This window comes from Saccopteryx leptura, chromosome 5 (assembly GCF_036850995.1).
Source record: "Saccopteryx leptura isolate mSacLep1 chromosome 5, mSacLep1_pri_phased_curated, whole genome shotgun sequence".
NCBI lineage: Eukaryota > Metazoa > Chordata > Mammalia > Chiroptera > Emballonuridae > Saccopteryx > Saccopteryx leptura.
Genome location: NC_089507.1, coordinates 96,895,054 through 96,914,737, shown reverse-complemented (window position 1 = coordinate 96,914,737; position 19,684 = coordinate 96,895,054). Strand labels below are relative to the sequence as shown.

The window sequence follows — 19,684 nt, the reverse complement described above, 5'->3', positions numbered from 1 at the left end:
CCCTGGTGGGCGTGCCGGGTGGATCCCGGTGGGGCGCATGCAGGAGTCTGTCTGACTGTCTCTCCCTGTTTCCAGCTTCAGAAAAAACAAAACAAAACAAAACAAAACAAAAAAACAGAATGCCAATGTGTGGACAAAGTCCTATCCTACCCACTCCCACAAGTAGAAACAGGCTGGGTGTGGGTGGTGGGTAAACACTAAGCCGCAAAGTCTAAACTGACCAAAATTAACTGATATACTGGCCAAGACTTTCCTTGGAAGACGCAAACCTTCAGAGACTCTCCAGAGTTCCAAAATAGCTACACCAGAGATTCTGCCAGTGAGTTTAATCTAGAACAAAGGAACTGTGGGTGCTTCCTATTCCACATCTTCCCTGACATACTTGTTTGAGTTTCTCTTTATAATACTTTCCAGCACAGATAGATATATGGGCTTACATGAAGTCCTCACTTACTACTGATAGGCTCTGCGAATTTAAGTGAAGGTACGTGCAGGTCATAAAGCCAATTTTGCCATAGGCTAATTGATATACAAGTTATACAAGTTAAATTTGTATAGCCTCTTATAATGAAATGACAATATTCAAGGACCTGCTGTATATTGCAAAACACTAGAAGACTGTCATGCAAGTCAGCAAACAGGACATGCTAATTGCTTACAAGCAAAGTGGTAACAACAGCAATATTTGTGATCAAGAAGGGAGTTTTACACTCTTAATACTCTAACAGGTTGATTTCCTACATTGTACTGTACTTGGGGTTTTGAGCTGACATGTAGCTTACAAAGATTCCCATTAAAAATAACTGAAACCAAGCTCTGGCCAGGTGGCTCAGTGGATAAAGCGTTGACCCGGCGTGCCAGAGGATGTGGATTCTATCCTGGTCAGGGAACATACTACAAGCAATGAGTGCACAACTAAGCGGAACTACTAAGTGAAACAAGAGTTAATGCTTTTCTCTGTCTCCATCCTCTTCCTCTTTTTCGTTTTCTCTCAAATCAATGGAAACATTAAAATAATTAAAAATAGACCCCCCCCCCCCAGGAGGTGCTTTTGCAGCTGTAGGGTTGGGGTGTTTGTGTTTTACTCAACACGTGATTTTCAGCAATGGACTATTGAAGCAGGAGATGCCCACATGTAGTTGCTGTAGTGCCTGCCTTAGGCTACATTTTACTCCACAAAAAAAGTATTTTGCTTTAAAAAAAGGTCTTTCCCCCACTTTCATTTGCCAAATTTACAAACAAAAAAGAACTAAATAATCAGAACTACTCTTTTAGAAGTTTATTTTGAATAGAAACAGTTGCACAGCAGGGCCAGCGGCTTCTGCCCACAGCCACAAGCTGCTGTCTTTGCAAGAAAGGACTATTCACACGCAGGAACCAAACCAGTTACCTCTTGCTGAAGACTGTAAGATTTTCTGCATCAAAAACAATCACACCAATAAATCTTTCCAGTTCTACAAATCTAACACAATCAAAATGGCATTAAATGCAGAAACCTGTCTCAAGATATCTGTAATGTTATACAGCAATAAAAATTTCTTACACCTGTATCATTAACTATAGTTTTGAGGAAGCAACAGGTGCTTTAGTTATTTGTGTTATTTCCAGCTTGCAGATCACGGCTCCAAATTTCTGATATCATACCATATCAAGTCAGGAAACAAACACAGTTTAGTCAAACTGCTTCAGCTGAGAAGGACTCTATCTCCTGTCCTTCTTACCAGCTTTCCTCTTCCCAGAAAGTAAGTGCTTGGGCTTCATATCAAACACATGTCTGTCTGCCTCCCCTTTCTTCCCCAAGCGATTCATCTTCTTCTGAGCACTCTTCATCATAGTCTTGGCTTTCTTCACCATCTACAAAGGAGAAGAGAACAGAAAACACCACAACTACTGAACACCAAATTACTACATGCATTTTCATGACCAGTGACGAACCCCCCTTTACAGTCTAGATATGTTCTTTTTTTTTTTTTTTTTGTATTTTTCTGAAGCTAGAAACAGGAAGAGACAGTCAGAAAGACTCCCGCATGTGCCCAACCTGGATCCACCCGGCACGCCCACCAGGGCTCTGCCCCTCCAGGGCGTCGCTCTGTTGCAACCAGAGCCACTCTAGCACCTGGGGCAGAGGCCAAGGAGCCATCCCCAGCGCCCGGGCCATCTTTGCTCCAACGGAGCCTCGCTGCGGGAGGGGAAGAGAGAGACAGAGAGGAAGGAGAGGGGAGGGGTGGAGAAGCAGATGGGTGCTTCTCCTGTGTGCCCTGGCCAGGAATCGAACACGGGACTTCTGCATGCCAGGCCGACGCTCTACCACTGAGCCAACCGGCCAGGGCCTAGGTATGTTCTATGTTGACAAACCAGGCAAGTCTCACTCGCTGCCACTGTGGACCCACCATGGCATCTGCAGGAACTCGATATCCAGACAAGTTTTGTACCTTGTCTGGATATATTTAGCATGGAAGATTAGAGTTTATCTTTGCTAACTCCCTTTCGGACAAACTAAAAAGCTCGATTCAGACTCAGAACTGTACTACTCACATCTGACTCACAAGTGGCAGTGTTGATAATAAAATCCAGATTTCTAGATGGAGATGGCATAATGGAATGGAAAAAGCAGGCTTCCATGAGGTAGACTGCTTGCTCACTTATACAGACTTTCTCCTTTACCTGCATTTTTAAAATGCTAAAACCAACAATTTTTGTGTTTATTTAAAAAAAAAGCTCCAGGCCTTGGTGGGCTAAGTGGATAGAGCACTGCCCCAGCGTAAGGATATCTGGGTTTAATCCTGGCCAGGGCACACAAGAGAAGCGACTATCTGCTTCTCTTCCCCTCCCAGCCCCTTCTTCCTCTCCCTCTCTCACAGCCAGTGGCTTGTCTGGTTTGAGCATTGGCACTGGGCACTGAGGATAGTTCCATTAATTTGAGCATCGGCCCAGATGGGGGTTGCTGGGTTAGATCCCAGTGGGGGTACATGTAGGAGTCTAACTACTCTCCTCTCACTTATAAAAAAGTAGTTTCTGCAAGAGACAGTGTACATCCAGTGTCTTTCCCAAAAGACTGACCAAAACAGCCTGACTGGTTCCCAGCATGGCTCATTGTGGGTAAGGGCCCCAGGCCTCCAGGGAGTGAGCAAGGGACCATTTCCTAGCACGCCCTTAAACAACTGGGACCTTAAACTACCTGGTGCCATTAGACAAAGTGCTTTTATTTCAAGAAAGGACGCTACAAGGTAATGGAGTACCCAGAGCAAAGGTTCGGGGACACCCAACTCAAATGCCCTAAATGCCCTCATTGTCCCGAGTGCTTGCATAGCTAAAAGCAGAGCCACTGTGTCAATAATTGCACATGACAGAAACTAACCGTGACGTCCCGAAGACCAGACACATCACGTGAAGTTCGAGAGCAACTGCGACTCCGGGCGAGAGATGTGGGTGGGACTGAGCCTTCCCGCTTCCTTTTCCGAGTGACACTCCGAGACCTTCTGGCCTGGACTGCATAGTGGGCCTGAAAAGCACAATAAGCACACTTCAGGATCCCAGACTGGCTTTCAGGCTTGGTGGCAAACATGAAATCATTCCAACAAGGGGAAAGCTCACTCAGGAGTTTCTATCAATGGCAGCATCAAATAATCTGAAAGATAGCTTTAAAATACACAGTTAATTTAACATTAATTATTGGTCAAATGTTTCACTTAACACGGCTTCCCTATGTTGCAAAGCTAGTTTTATTCCTTTTTAAAAAATTTATTTAGAGCTGCCCATTCAGGTTTTACCTTAACCTAGATAATTAGCTTAGCATCACAATTTGAATTTCAGACATAGAATTATCTCTTCTTTACGCTTCCATTTTGGATGATGCAGCTGAATACCGTGATGGCCTTCAGAAAGCTCAGCCCTGAGGGTCAGCAAGGACAACAAGCAGGTGGCCACCAACAGGTTCTTCTGTAGCCTCCACCCTGTTGTCAGCTCTGCTCCTGCTCTCAGTGGGTGCGAGGGTCACCCTCCCCACCTGTCTGGAACTAAAGATAACCCAGCACTTCCCTCAAACGGCAGGCAGGAGTAAGCCCAGCACTTCCTAAGGCCCAGAAGTCAGAAGCTACACGTGCACATTAACTAAGACTCCACATGCCCAGAGCCCTTTCACTCTTGCTGATGAAAATACAAATCCTCTGAGCCCTTTGGGAAAGAAAACTTCAACAAATGTAATCCTTTGTTTTCTTTAATTTTTTTTTTTTTTTTTTAACAGAAAGAGAATCAGAGGGATATATAGGGACAGACAGACAGGAACAGAGAGAGATGAGAAGCATCAATCATCAGTTTTTCGTTGCAACACCTTAGTTGTTCATTGATTGCTTTCTCATATGTGCCTTGACCGCGGGCCTTCAGCAGACCGAGTAACCCCTCATTCGAGCCAGTGACCTGGGGTCCAAGCTGGTGAGCTTTGCTCAAACCAGATAAGCCCGTGCTCAAGCTGGCGACCCTTGGGGTCTCAAACCTGGGTCCTCTGCATCCCAGTCCAACGCTCTATCCACTGTCCCACCGCCTGGTCAGGCTAAAAAAAAATTTTTTTAATTGATTTTAGCAAGAAAGATAGAGATAGGAACTCAAGCTGTTCTTGTATGTGCCCTGACTAGATATCAAACTGGCAACCTCCACACTTTGGGACAATGTTCTAACGAATTGAGCTATTTGGCCAGGGAAAATCCTTAGTTGTCATTAGTCCACTTCTGGGAAGCTGTTTTGATAAAATAAGCCAGAATATGAAAAAGTTCTTTTACAAAGGTATACTATATATGCTCTGGCATAATTCAGCAAACAAAAAAGCCCTAGAATTCGAACAGGTATCTGAAATGCATTCTAACAGTCAGGCTTCTAGAAAAATAGCTTTGAACTATTTGCAGCCAAGTTCCTCTCATGTTGAGAAACTCATTGGCACCTCAGGGTAATTTGAGAACTAAACTGAAGCTAATTAAAGCACCGTGTAAAGACTTTAATCACCAAAATCAAAGTTCGAGTAAAATAACTTTGTAGGATGAAAAACATAAATTTGTTTTGTTCTAATATTTCCAATTTGTCTTTTCTCACTGACACAAATTCTTGTTTTTATTGTGTATTTCTTAAACATCAACATACATTCCTTGAGGCACAACCAATGAATATTTAAACTGTATGCAATCCAAAAGCCCTAAAATAAAGAGACTAATTTTTTTTTTTAAGTGAGAGGAGGGGAGTCAGAGAGACTCCCACGTGCAACACGACTGGGATCCACCTGGCAAACCCACTGGGGGGGGGGGGGATGATCTGCCCACCTGGTGCCGTTGCCCCCCTGCTCAGCAATGGAGCCATTCTTTTAGTGCCCGAGGCAGAGGCCACAGAGCCATCCCAGAGAGAAAGGGGGGTGGAGAAGCAGACGGTCACTTCTCCAGTGTGCCCTGACCAGAAATCGAGCCCAGGACATCCACACCATGGGCTGATGCTCTACCATTGAGCCAACCGGCCAGGGCCAAGAGACTAAAATTTTTACTCAATCAAAAGTATGAGAAAATTCCGCTAAGATAAAATATGCCTGCAGTACAATAAAAAGTAGAAGCAATGAGTGGCATGTGGGTGAAAATAGATGTCAAAGAAAGAGACAGATGAGAGCCCACTGCATAAACAGGAACTAGAAAGGCGTCCATCACATGGTGCCCTAGTTCACTTTTGTGTATCCTAACCACAAGTAATTTTTTTCTTTCTAGTGTTTGGAAATTTCCAAATCTTACATTAGCCTGGAATGGGAGATAATATATATATAAACATAACAAAATACTGGCAGAAAGCAAACAGAGTAAAAGGAAATGCAATGGGCCTGACCAGTGGTGGCACAGTGGAGACAGTTGACATGGAACACTGAAGTCTCTGGTTTGAAACCCTAAGGTCACCAGCTTGAGCACGGGATCATCAACATGATCCCAAGGTCACTGTCTTGAGCAAGGGGTCACTGACTGGACTTGAGCCCCACCCCCACCCCGTTCATGGCACATATGAGAAGCAATCAATGAACAACTAAAGTGAAACAACTACAAGTTGATGCTTCTCATCTCTCTCCTCCTTCTAAAAAATAAAACAAAACAAACAGAAAACCCTTCTGATTATACCAAGTAAGTACCAATGAAAGAAACATCCAAATCTATAGAAAATTTAAAAAGAAATTAAATTAAAAAAAATTTTTAAAAGAATACGCCCTGGGGCCACCTCACACACATGACATAAATGAAACAGGACATCAGAGTGGCATCCAGGGAAACTGTCCACCCATCCACAAGGATGAGTTTCTATTAAGAATGATGGCACGGGCAAGGCATTCCTAAATTCTTCTCAAATGGGAACAGCAAAAACAGTCTGGCAACACCACCTTGTACCAACTGCACGGCCCCTTGAGCCAAATGCCCAACCTGTTCAGAGAGGGAAATGAACAATAGTGTGACTAATGCATTCCGTCCTCAACCAGCCACTTCCCACCAAAATCTCAGGCTGGTGAAGCCCCTCAGCAGAAAGACTAGATGTCCTATTTTTTTTTTTTATTAAAACCCTGTGATCCTACAGATTTCTGAGAACCTAGTTTTCTAGGACAAAGCTGTATCCAACTACAAAAGTATCTGAGACCATCTCTGCACACTCACATTGTCATTATTGTCCATGTCAACACCAAGACTGCGCATCTCACTCTCCAAGGCTTTCTGCTGAACCTGAAAGGGGAAGGAGGGATATTTGCTTTAAGCAAAATCAGTTTGATGGAATGTTAAAAAAAAATACTCAAGGAAAATGTGCCTTTTATAATTATCTGCGAAACACCTCTTTTATAAATTACACCTATTAACTAGACTTCATGCTAGTATTTTCAAACAGCTCATTAAATCACATGAAAACTACCATATCCTGGGCTCTTGCTATATGTAGGACAGTGTACACTTCCTCCCCGGATTCTACAACTCCACAGGGAATTCCCTGTGTGTGGATGAGGTCATGCGACACAGCCCCAGAGGTCACCATCCTCGCAGGCCCACCAAGCACCACTGAGGGATACAGTGATGTCTGTGTCTGCCCAGAACCACTCACTCACTATCACATGAAAACAGTGTCAATACCCATGAGGTGTGTGTATTACACTTTTCCTGTCCCACTATACTTGAACCGCCCTGCATGTCGTTCTCTTTCTTTAGGGAGCTGCCCCCACTTTCCATCATGCCCTGTGGTTTGGGAACGACCACAGGAGCTAACCTCACCTGCCACCCTGACAGGAACACGAGTAGAGACAACGATAACTACAGAGATGGGCTGAGAGCTGGAAAGAACCCTATCTCACAGACCGACCAGAGATTATAAATCCTGGTTCTCCTGTCCTAATAGGTCACAGGAGCCAATAAACCATCTTCAGATTTATATTAGATTGGGTTAGGTTCCTATAAAGATAAGTCCTGACAAATAAAATAATTAAAAAATAAGTACCATACATGTAATCCATAGCTTACTTTACTGCTACAAATCATAAATTATGATATTATAAACTTTGAACACCACCAAGAAAAGGCATAATAATCAGATTTCTTTTTTTTGGTATTTTTCTGAAGTTGGAAACGGGGAGGCAGTCAGACAAGACTCCTGCATGTGCCTGACTGGGACCCACCCGGCATGCCCACCAGGGGGCGATGCTCTGCCCATCTGGGGCGTAGCTCTGTCGCAACCAAAGCCACTCTAGCGCCTGAGGCAGAGGCCATGGAGCCATCCCCAGCACCCAGGCCAACTTTGCTTCAGTGGAGCCTTGGCTGCGGGAGGGGAAGAGAGACACAGAGAGGAAGGAGAGGGGAAGGGGTGGAGAAGCAGATGGGCGCTTCTCCTGTGTGCCCTGGCCAGGAATCGAACCCGGGACTCCTGCACACCAGGCTGACGCTCTACCACTGAGCCAACCGACCAGGGCCAATAATCAGATTTTAAAAGATTAAAATTCAACCAACCTTAAAAGTCAATACAATTCAGCAAAACAAAGCATGTACAATGTTATGGTTACACATAGATGGAAATATTTTTAACTAGCAATGCCTATACAAGAATCTAGGATGCAAAGAAATGGGTCACACCTCTTTGAAGAGACAAAAAACTTGCCTTCTTAGTAGTCCGCGGCATTCTGGGTCCCTGTGTGTTCTTCTCTTTGGACTCCAAAATTTTCAACTTCCGTTTCTCTCTGATTTGTTTGGCCAGCTGTCTTATTTCCATCATTTCTTCATCTTCACTTTCCGATTCACTGTCATATTCTCCAGCAGCTGTTCTTAGCTCTTCTTCTTTTTCTAACTCTTCTAATTTCTTTAAAAAGAGTCAGTTAAACAAAACCAATAATGAAAACTCAAAAATCAGTGAAGGAACCTTTTTGGGAACTAGGTTTCCCCTAAAGCCTTTTAGTATACAACGACAGACCATGACCATGTGCCAGAGCTGACCTCTCAACAAAGATTCTGGGAGGAAAATGAACACTGTACAAGCACTGAGCTGACAGCACACTAACTGCTCGGGGCCAGGCCTTTCTCTTTGTTAGAAATGATGAGTGCACACAGCAAAGTTAAAAATATGCAGGGAGCACCTGCCTCAGTATGCTCGCTCCCAGCAGATACACAGAAGAACCTCCATTCTTGAAGAACTTAAATCATCAATCTGCACTGAGCTTGTCCCATTTATCCATCCTAATGCCATCCCTAAACACAACCCCACTGGCTACGCAGTTAAAAACATATGTATGTATATCATAACCTAACAAATACATTGTCAAGATTCCAGCAGTCAGATGTATCTACATCAAAACCTATGCGACAGCATGGGAGGGGAGAATGAGAAGGCATGGCCAGGTCAGGCACAGGTCACCCAGAACCCACACTGAGGACACTGGGAACTGTGCAACAGAGACAAAAGCAAGAGGCACAACTGAAAAGTTTAAAGAAGAGCAACATGACTTCTCAAGTGTGGGAATGCGGACAACAGGATGAGACAGGGAAGAGATGGGAAAAGCAGACTAGTTAAAACCCAGGCAGCAAAGATAAAATCAGGTAACAGAGAACAAGGACTACGACAAAAGTAGAAAAAACAGAGTGTGAAGGAGTCTTGCATTTAGGTTCATTCCCTTGATACTGGGACAGTGAAAGTATAAATTAAGGGAACCATTTGGGAAACGAAGAGAGAAAAATAAGGAAATGTAGACAGCAAGTACAGTGTTTATAAAATTCTATTTTTCAAAAAGCTTGACTGAGGAAAGACAGAATAGCAACTAAAGGAGGACACAGGAGTTTTATTTTTACAGACGAGAAAGACTTGCAGACTCTCATATGCTAAGGAAAAGCCACAGGGAGGGGACTGGAATACAAGGCAGACGCTGGTGATGGAGCAAAGTGCACAAGACAAGAAAGCAGGCCCGAGGCGCTGCACCTACAGGCACTGCTGACCAGCACTGTGTGAGAACAGCCAGAGCAGCACTCACACCCAGGGCTCCACGTTCTCCATAAAGGCAGGCCGCCGCTGAGAAGGGCAGAGGGCGGGAGAGCAGAGCCTGAGAAGGGAAAGGCCTCTGCAGGAGGAGAATGAGCAGCACTGCCGACGGGCAGGGAGGGGAGCTCTGGGACAGGCGGCAGCAGAGGGCTGTCGGTGACTGGGGGCAGCGAGGCTCCTGGGTGCAGAGGGAACGACAGCGACAGACGCAAGAGCGCCAAGAGCGGTGCTCGAGTCACAGACCTGAGCACTGAGGCCAGCTGAAAGTTGTGCTTCTATCTTCTCAGGGTCATGTTGAAAAGAAATAAACACCATAGAATGTAACAAGTGACACAAACCTGCAAGATGTCAGGGTGGATGTAATCAGCTACATTATGGCCTTCCCAGATCTCGGGTATCTTATCATACTTTTCAGATGAATTTATTATGTCCCAGCACTCTAAAGTTAAAAAAATAGTTATGTTTACAGTCGTTTTGAGTAACAACTACCACATGCCCAAAATAACTTATAACTTACACACATCATGCCACTCTGTAAAACACAGGGCATTGGTATTTGACACTACGTAAGCAAAACCCACCTGCTTATGAATGATTCACCCCCAAATATTTCACAATACCTAACAGTACCTCAGGATGAAATGACCACAGAAGGATAACAAAAATAAAACTGATAAAATATATGAAAAGTAAACTGTCATGAATGAGTAACAGATCACTGACCCTATCAGGCTGGCTTAATATTTATCTGCTGTGAAAGCTACAAAAATAATCCCTCAATCTGAGGTGATTGACAATTCCCAGAAAGGAGAAAATCTCAGTGCCCTGCCAGCATGCAACCTTTGATCTTTAAGAAATTAAATTGGCCCTGGCCAGTTGGCTCAGTGGCAGAGCATTGGCCAGGCATATGGATGTCCCAGGTTCGATTCCCGGCCAGGGCACACAGGAGAAGTGCCCAACTGCTTCTCCACCCTCCACCCTCTCCTTTCTTTCTCTCTCTCTCTTCCTCTCCCGTAGCCAAGGCTCCATTGGAGCAAAGTTGGCCTGGGTGCTGAAGATGGCTCTGTTTACAACGGAGCAATGCCCCAGAGGGGCAGAGAGAGCATCGTCCCCCAGTGGACATGCCAGGCGGATCCCGGTCAGGCCCATGTGGGAGTCTGTCTCTCTGCCTCTCCGCTTCTCACTTCAGAAAAATACAAAAAAGAAAAAAAAGGGGAAAAAAAATTAAATTAATAAAATATTGTAAAATTTATGCTCATTAAAGCCTTTTCATACTTTTCTGAAACACTTAACACGTAACTGGCATTTAAAAGTAACTGTTACATGCAGGCCCTTACTCTGAAGATCCAAAGTATAATCATCTCCCAGTTCCAGTTCAATATCTCGTTCCTGCAATAAAAAAACGGTATCATCAGCTCTATTTGACCCTTCATGTGCAGAAACACTGAGCCCGCTCCTTGTTCCTGTGAAATAACTTCCTCTCCGACCAAAGAACAAAGCCTCTCCACACCTGGCGCTCAGCTTCTACTCCCAGAAGGAGAGCTGTTGTGACCACCTGGAGGGCCACGTACATGAGGACAGGGACCTTGGTTGGGTTCCATGACGTGTTCTCACAGAGCGTACTGGTGAGGACACCAGTGCTGTCGGCTGTTCATGCTCTAAGTCTCCAGCCCTCGTCACAAAGCCTTTCTGCCCGAACTCAAAGGTAAACCCAGTGAGGCTGACAGTGACCTACCCTCTTCCTCTGAGGCTCCACAACCTCCATTCTCTTCCTGCGTGCCACTACTCCTTCTGGGATGAATGGGGGCCTCTCCTGAGAAGATATTGTGGGAAATGTTTATGTAAAACCCGTTGCTGAATGGGAAAGAAGCACAGAAATGAAAAACAGTAAATTCTTTTTTTTTTTTTTACAGAGACAGAGAGAGTCAGAGAGAGGGATAGATAGGGACAGACAGACAGAAACAAAGAGAGATGAGAAGCATCAATCATTAGTTTTTTGTTGCGACACCTTAGTTGTTCATTGATTGCTTTCTCATGTGTGCCTTGACCGTAGGGCTACAGCAGACCGAGTAACCCCTTGCTCAAGCCAGTGACCTTGGGTCCAAGCTGGTGAGCTTTGCTCAAACCAGATGAGCCCGCACTCAAGCTGGCGACCTTGGGGTTTTGAACCTGGGTCCTCCGTGTCCCAGTCCAACGTTCTATCCACTGCGCCACCGCCTGGTCAGGTGAGTAAATTTTTTATCTGCAAAAAATATATAAAACCACACCCAGTCCAATTAAAAATTAATAGGTGATTCCGGGGTCAGAGGAGGATATAGCACCAGTTTGAGCATGGAAGCAAGGACTCCACGAGCTGATTCTGAGATTCAGTTAGAAAAATAATTGTCGGCCCTGGCCGGTTGGCTCAGTGGTAGAGCGTCGGCCTGGCGTGCAGGGGTCCCGGGTTCGATTCCTGGCCAGGGCACATAGGAGAAGCGCCCATCTGCTTCTCCACACCCCCCCCCTCCTTCCTCTCTGTCTCTCTCTTCCCCTCCCGCAGTGAGGCTCCACTGGAGCAAAGATGGCCCGGGCGCTGGGGATGGCTCCTTGGCCTCTGCCCCAGGCACTAGAGTGGCTCTGGTCGCGACACAGCGATGCCCCAGAGGGGCAGAGCATCGCCCCCTGGTGGGCAGAGCGTTGCCCCTGGTGGGCATGCCGGGTGGATCCCGGTCGGGCGCATGCGGGAGTCTGTCTGACTATCTCTCCCCATTTCCAGCTTTGGAAAAATACCAAAAAAAAAAAAAAAAAAAGAAAAATAATTGTCAAGATTACCAAGAACAATCATGACTAAAGGAAACAATACAGAAGAAATAAAGCAGATCAATGAACAAAAAGGATTAAGATATAAACCTGAGATACATGACTAGCTAGCTGGAAAATAGATCTGGACAACTACCTCCTTCTGCTTCCAAACAACAAAACAAATTCAAAACTAAATGGGGCCCTGGCCAGTGGCTCAGTGGATGGAACATCGGTCCAGAGTATGGATGTTCCATGTTTGATTCCTGGTCAGGGCACACTGAAGAACAGACCATCTGCTTCCCTCCCCCCTCCTCTTGGCTCTTGCAGCCAATGGCTTGATTGGTCTGAGTGTCAGCCTTGGTGCTGAGGATAGCTGCCTGTGTGGGGCTTTGCTGGGTGGATCCTGGTTGTGGCGCATGTAGAAGTGTGCCTATATCCCCATCTCTCATCTAAACAAAACAAAACATAGCTAAATGAAGACTTCTATTCCAAACATAAATATTAAAATAAATAAAATTAAACCATCAAAGTATAGAATAAGAACTAATTGTGGAATGGATGGCAGGCATGACACAACAACACTCACCAGCCACAGAGAAAATATTTATACACATTAAGAGGTTTTTGTGTGCGACAGAGACAGAGAGACAGAGAGAGGAACAGGGACAGAGAGAGACAGAAAGAGATAAGAAGCATCAATTCTTTGTTGCAACTCCTTAGTTGTTCATTGATTGCTTTCTCATATGGGCATTGACCGGGGGGCTACCACAGAGCGAGTGACACTTTGCTCAAGCCAGTGACACTGGGCTTCAAGCTAGTGACCATGGGGTCATTTCTATGATCCCATGCCCAAGCCGGCGACCTCAGAGATTTGAACCCGGGTCTTCTGCATCCCAGTTTGATGCTTTATCCACTGTGCCACTGCCTGGTCAGACACGCTAACAGGTTTAAAAATAAAATCCTCCAACTCAAAAGACAAATGACAGAAAGAAAAAAATCATATACTTTGTCAAGAATGTGGATTTCTAACAACTATGCTGTACATCTGACACTAATATAAAGTATTGAATGGTAACTATAATTTTTTAAAAAGAACATACCAGTGTCTGATTTACTCGACATAAAAATTACAAGTTAATTAGTAAAAGGTAAATGATCCAAAAAACTTAAAAGGTCAAGAAGCCCATCAAAAACGCTTACCTGCATTAATCACTAAAGAAATGCATCACAACAGAACCATCTTTTTAAACACTGTAGTAAAATAGGTATACAAGATTATAAGTACCTTTAGGTGTACACTAGCGTAATTCTATACTTGTATATATGACAGAGTATCATCACTGTACATCTAGTTAGCAGCCATAACGTTAACCAACTTTAATCCACTAGAGCCCTGGTCGGCAAACTGCGGCTCGCGAGCCCCGTGCGGCTCTTTGCCCCTGAGTGTGGCTCTTCCACAAAATACCATGTGCAGGCGTTACCTCGATAAGAAATGTACCAACCTATAAAGTTTAAGTTTAAAAAATTTGGCTCTCCATCGCCCCCTGGTGGGCAGAGCATTGCCCCTGGTGGGCGTGCCGGGTGGATCCCGGTCCGGCGCATGCAGGAGTCTGTCTGACTGTCTCTCCTCGTTTCCAGCTTCAGAAAAATACAAAAAAAAAAAAAAAAAAAAAAAAGGGCTCTCAAAAGAAATTTCAATCGTTGTATTGTTGATGTTTGGCTCTGTTAACTGAGTTTGCTGACCACTGCGACTGACAGATATCAAAGTCATCAGTACAGTATACACTCGTAAGGCATTTTGGACGACAGTGACATTTTTAATGTTATACCTTAAAGTTTCATCAACAGGTGAATTTGCAAATAAAAGCAAAGAATTGTACATTAAGGTGTGCACTTAAACACTGCCTGCAAAGGCAAGAAAATAAAAAATTTTTAAAGAACATAATAAAGTTTTTTTTATTTTAAAAAAATAGACTTTTATACGCCCGGGCCCTAACTCAATTGGTTAGAGTATCGTCCCAATATGCCAAGGTTGTGAGTTTGATCCCTGGTCAGAGCACATATAAGAGTCAACCAGTAAATGCATAAATGAGTGGAACAACAAATCAATGCTTCTCTCTCTCAAATCAATTTTAAAAAGTAGGGCTTGCCTGGTCAAGGCACATATGGGAGTTGATGCTTCCAGCTCCTCCCCCCCCCCCTGTCTCTCCTCTCTCTCTCTCTCTGTTTCTCCCTCTCCTCTCTAAAATGAATAAATAAATAATTAAAAAAAAATTTTAAAAGTAAAAAAATACATGTTTTTATATTTTTATGTAAAGACAATACAGAATTAACAGTAACTGCCCTTCCTGATGAAGTGAGAAGCAGATTTTAACTTGGCCCCTCACACTCATTTTTCACCTTTTCGATATCCATGGCCTGATTTTTAATCTGATTAAGAAGCTTAAGACTACTCATTTTACAGGGTACCCATTTAGGCACACATGTGTAACTGGATCCACAGCCCTGGGTGACGGCACACAGCACACCCATTGTGCCAGCAACACCGTATTCCCAGCTCAAAGGCGCTCTGGAGCGGCAACCTTACCTTATCATCTCTTCTGTTTGGCACCGCCAGATGCAATCTGTTCAGCACCTCATTCACTTTATTTCCTTTCATTTTGGTTTCAACTCGATGAGCCAGGAGCCTGTCACAAGCCTAAGAAAGTGTGAAAACAAGGAATAGTCACAAAGCACCCTGCAGCAGCCTCCAGGGAAGAGCCACCAACCAGAGGTCTGGAACCAGCTAAAGCAATTCTGCTCAGTAGTGACATCTGGTGGCCGAGTCCCCAAGACCACAGCAAGGTCCAGTAAACCCTTTGGGGCAGACCCCACGCTCTAAGACGGAGGCGGCCTATTTCTCCCTTGCCAGGCCTGACCCAATCTGAGGCAGAACTTCTCTGGCCCTTCTCCCACTTCCACTGTGCTAATCACAGCTCCCTAACTCGAGTCACGTCCCACCACCTCAGGACTCTTAACGAGCAAATGAGCCCGAGTAAAACCAACAGTATCAGAGTTGCCTTTTCTTTTTGAGGTAAAAATAGAAACAAAAAAAGATTAGTTTCATGTAAAATCTAATAGGAAGTGCTTCCTTAAGCTCTTCCCACTTTTACTTTTTTGACCTAAAGTACTTCTCAGTCCAGCTCCCATGTAAATACTGGCAGGTTGAGAGAAACAGCAGGCAGTGGACAAAGTTAAAATTACCTGTGCTGGGAGTGTAAGTATCTCTGCAAAGCCCCACTTTCATCAGGGTGGGTGGGACTAGGGCGTCAGTGAAGGAGCCTGAATTCGTGCCTCTTGCCTAAGCCACTAGGAGAGCTTGTGTTGTAACACCTGGAAAGAAACCTCTTCCCCCATGACTGACTTCTAAAACAAGAGAAAGACAGAAAAGTGCTCACACCTGCCTATTAGGAAGCACTAACCTCTGTTTTCACTTTGATAACGCCTTCCTCCGTTAGGGTGCTGGTCTCTATCACAGGAAATCCTTCAGCCTGCAGACCTACAAATATTTTCTGGGAATATAAAGAAGTGAGAGATACATTATTTGCAGGTCCCCATGAACAAATCTTACTATTCCTCAAATGGGTGTTATAAATGCTATTTAGTACAACGTCTGTGGTTTAACTCTTCCGAAAGACATCTCCAGAAACATTTATTATTCCCGATTAATACAAATTACTAGCAGTATCAAACCAGACAACAGTGAGCAAACCAGAGGCTTTTCAGAATATTCTGTGAGATCTTACCTTCCACAGAGAAACTTGGCAAGATCAAGATACAATTTTTTTTTTTTCAGTGAAGGAGAAAGAAAGAGATGGACAAACAGGAAGGGAGATGAGAAAAATGAATTCGTAGTTGCGGTTCCTTAGTTGTTCATTGATTGATTTCTCATATGTGTCCTGACCGAGGGGCTCCAGCTGAGCCAGTGATCCTTTGCCCAAGCCAGCAATCTTTGGGCTCAAGCCAGTGACCATGGAGTCATGTCTATGATCCTATGCTCAAACTGGCAACCCCATACTCAAGAGGGCAACCTCGGGGTTTTGAACCAGGGTCCTCAGCGTCCCAAGTCAACCCTCTATTCACTGCACCACCACCTGGTCAGGCAGATACACATTTTTAAAATAATTTTTTCAAAGCTACTTTTTTTAAGTGAGAGGAGACAGACTCCCACATGTGCCCCGACTTGGATCCACCTGGCAACCTGAATCTAGGGCCAATGCTCGAATCAACTGAACTATCCTCAGCATCTGAGGTCAATGCTCAGACCAATCAAGCCATTGGCTGTGAAAGGGGTAAAGAGAGAGAGGGGAGGGGAAAAAAAAGGCAGATGGCTACTTCTCATGTGTGCCCTAATCAGAGATCAAAGCCAGGACATCTGCACACCAGGCTGACGCTTCATCCACTGAGCCAACTGACCAGGACTCAAAGCTACTTTTTTTTTTTTACAGAGACAGAGAGAGTCAGAGAGAAGGATAGACAGGGACAGACAGATAGGAACAGAGAAAGATAAGAAGCATCAATCATCAATTTTTTGTTGTGACATTTTAGTTGTTAACTGATTGCCTTCTCACATGTGCCTTGACCATGGGCCTTCAGCAGACCAAGTAACTCCTTGCTCAAGCCAGAGACCTTGGATGCAAGCTGGTGAGCTTTGCTCAAACCAGATGAGCCCGTGCGCAGGGTCTGAACCTGGGTTCTCCGCATCCCAGTTAGACGCTCTATCCACTGTGCAACGGCCCAGTCAGGCTCAAAGCTACTTTTAATAAAATATTCGGCCTCCAGAGCCTAAGAGAATTCCTCAAAAAACAACACAAAAATGTTTACGTATCTAGCTCCTTATAAACCACTAAGACTCTAAGAGAAAGGACCTCATTTGTGCTCCCCTTCATCCTACACATCACTCAAACTCAGTGACTGTTGCTGTGATCGTTAACTTCCCATGAACAAGACTTGCTTCCCCACAGGAAAGAGCAGTAGTCCTGAATAACGGTGTCAGAGAGCCAGTCTCATTACTGACTAGCATGTGACCCGAGTAAGACACTCACTACATCTGCCTAAGCACATGGTGACAGGTTCATTACACAAGATGGGGCTGTAACCTAGCCGGCTGCTGATGAAGCCAGAGCACTGATGAATACAGGCTACAAGATAGTTTTATCTAGACTGCAGCATCGCAGTAGCGCCTGTTGTCATTTGTCAATTTCATTAAATTTTCCCGACATCACCAGTAAAAACCCAACGGTGTCATTGTTACTCCACAGAAGTGACCTCACTTGTCAGGACTGCTACATAGTGATGCTGAACTCAAACTTGTAAACATGAGAACTTGAACATCTGGTACAAGGTTCACTCCCAGCCTGCCAGGTGTCCCCAACTTTCCCTTCTTCTCGACTCTTCATTGCTTTTAGACTGAAAACCTGAGATTACTAAGTAGGTACATGGGTCCTTTCAATGGTAAGGGAAGCTTTGGATGGCAGAGTTTGTTTTTTTAACAGGGACAGAAAGAGAGTCAGAGAGAGGGATAGATAGGAACAGACAGACAGGAACGGAGAGATGAGAAGCATCAATTATCAGTTTTTTGTTGCGACACTTTAGTTGTTCATTGATTGCTTTCTCATATGTGCACTGACTGAGGGCCTTCAGCAGACCAACTAAACCCTTGCTCGAGCCAGAGACCTTGGGTCCAAGCTGGTGAGCTTTTTTTTTTTTTTTTTTTTGCTCAAGTCAGATGAGCCCGCGCTCAAGCTGGCAACCTCGGGGTCTCAAACCTGGGTCCTCCGCACCCTAGTCTGATGCTCTATCCACTGTGCCATCGCCTGGTCAGGCTGGATGGCAGTGTTTAAATCAGTAATTCAAAGAATATACCACAGTTCCCCCAAAAAACCAGCATTGCTGCTTGAAAATACCTAATTCTCACCAAGCATTAAACATCCACATAACACAAGAGAGACGCTGGGATGAGCAGCATGCCCTTCCTCGGGACCCTCTACTCAGACCTGCTCAGTTCAATGAGGTATGCTCTCAGAGATGTGGCTATGAAGTCATTATTCTACTGCAGTGGCTCCCAAACCTTGAGTGTGCACCCATCACCAGGATCTGTTCAAGCCCAGGCTGCTGGGCAACCCTCCCAGTTTCTGATTCTGGAGGCTTTGCATTCAGAACATATTACCACGGGAAAGCAGCCGACGGCCTGTCAGGGCCATGACGTGAGAACCACATTACCAGTACAAAGCTGCTCACGGCGTCTGTCCCGAAAGACGCTACTAAAGAGGGCCGCAGGGTTCAATCAGTTTGATAAACCAAGGCTCACATTCCCTGCCTCGTGGAAAACTTTAGCAGACACTACAGATTCTAGTTCTAGGGTCAGATGCTCCTTTTCCTTCATTTACTCAGTTTCCAAACTCACTTCATCACATACTCTGTGCAGCAGACATGTAGGTAATACACAGGTAACAAACCCCGGCTACCTAGACACTTATTCTGCCAAGTGCTGCACCTGTGCACCTGGTTGCCGAGGCCTGAGCGGTGTTTACCTTAAAGCACTGGTGTAAGAGAACAGCCCCTTCCTATGTAAGCACATCTTCCAAAGGTTAAACGTATCGACCCGTTGCATGCAGGGATGTTTCCGCAGCCTCTATTGGAACACCTATCAGGATATTTCGGGTTTAGTTTACCCAAAATGGTTTTTAAAATGTCGTGCTGATGGAACCACTGATGGTACTACCTCAACTGTAAAATCAAAAACCAGACTACCACTGCTACAATTTTTTTCTTAACTCTGGCTGTCTGAGAAGAGATTTAGAATTAGTAAGAAATATTGAAAACATTAGGGTGACTCACCTGGTCATCTTCTGGAAGCTCATCTATTCTCCTCACGTCACATTTGTTGGCTACGACTATAAGAGGCTGGAGAGAGAAGAGAAATAACAAGGTGATCATCACCTTCATACTGCAGGCCACAACCGGTGGTACTGGTCGTTGCCCTGACCTTGTTGATGAAGAGGGGTCTGATGTTCTGGAAGAGTTCCAGCTGCGCCTGCAGCCCGTGCCCACACTGCTCAGACACGTCCATCACGTAGAGCACTGCGGCCCGCAGGTGGGCCAGGGCCGTGATGGCCTGCATCTCGATTGTGTTCCGATCCTCCAACGGATGGTCCAAAATCCCTGGGGTATCTACAACCTAATGGTCAGACTCATTACTCAAAGCACACTGCTCACAAACTTGCTGTCCAGCACATCGTAGAGATCACTCACATATCCAAACAAGGCCTGACAAAACTACATAATAAAACATAGGTCTCCAAGTTGACTGTGATAAAATAAAGCAATAAGGGGGAAAGAGGGAATGGATAGAACT

The 19,684-nt window shown here is 44.8% G+C and overlaps 2 protein-coding genes across 2 annotated transcripts in view; one reads left to right on the top strand and one right to left on the bottom strand.

The window, feature by feature from the left end:
- The window catches only part of LARP4B (La ribonucleoprotein 4B), a 400,705-nt gene that overhangs the window by 193,369 nt on the left and 187,652 nt on the right, over positions 1 to 19,684 (top strand). The gene's annotated exons all lie outside the window — the stretch shown is intronic.
- GTPBP4 (GTP binding protein 4) overlaps positions 1,305 to 19,684 on the bottom strand; it is a 29,731-nt gene continuing 11,351 nt past the window's right edge. The window contains exons 7-17 of the mRNA XM_066385235.1: positions 19,316 to 19,507; positions 19,168 to 19,233; positions 15,750 to 15,839; positions 14,876 to 14,986; positions 11,243 to 11,320; positions 10,845 to 10,896; positions 9,846 to 9,946; positions 8,140 to 8,337; positions 6,660 to 6,725; positions 3,359 to 3,502; positions 1,305 to 1,854 (exon numbers count right to left, since the gene is read on the bottom strand). Coding sequence (XP_066241332.1) covers positions 1,702 to 1,854; positions 3,359 to 3,502; positions 6,660 to 6,725; positions 8,140 to 8,337; positions 9,846 to 9,946; positions 10,845 to 10,896; positions 11,243 to 11,320; positions 14,876 to 14,986; positions 15,750 to 15,839; positions 19,168 to 19,233; positions 19,316 to 19,507 — 1,251 coding nt within the window. The 3' untranslated portion in view covers positions 1,305 to 1,701. The remainder of the gene's footprint in view (positions 1,855 to 3,358; positions 3,503 to 6,659; positions 6,726 to 8,139; positions 8,338 to 9,845; positions 9,947 to 10,844; positions 10,897 to 11,242; positions 11,321 to 14,875; positions 14,987 to 15,749; positions 15,840 to 19,167; positions 19,234 to 19,315; positions 19,508 to 19,684) is intronic.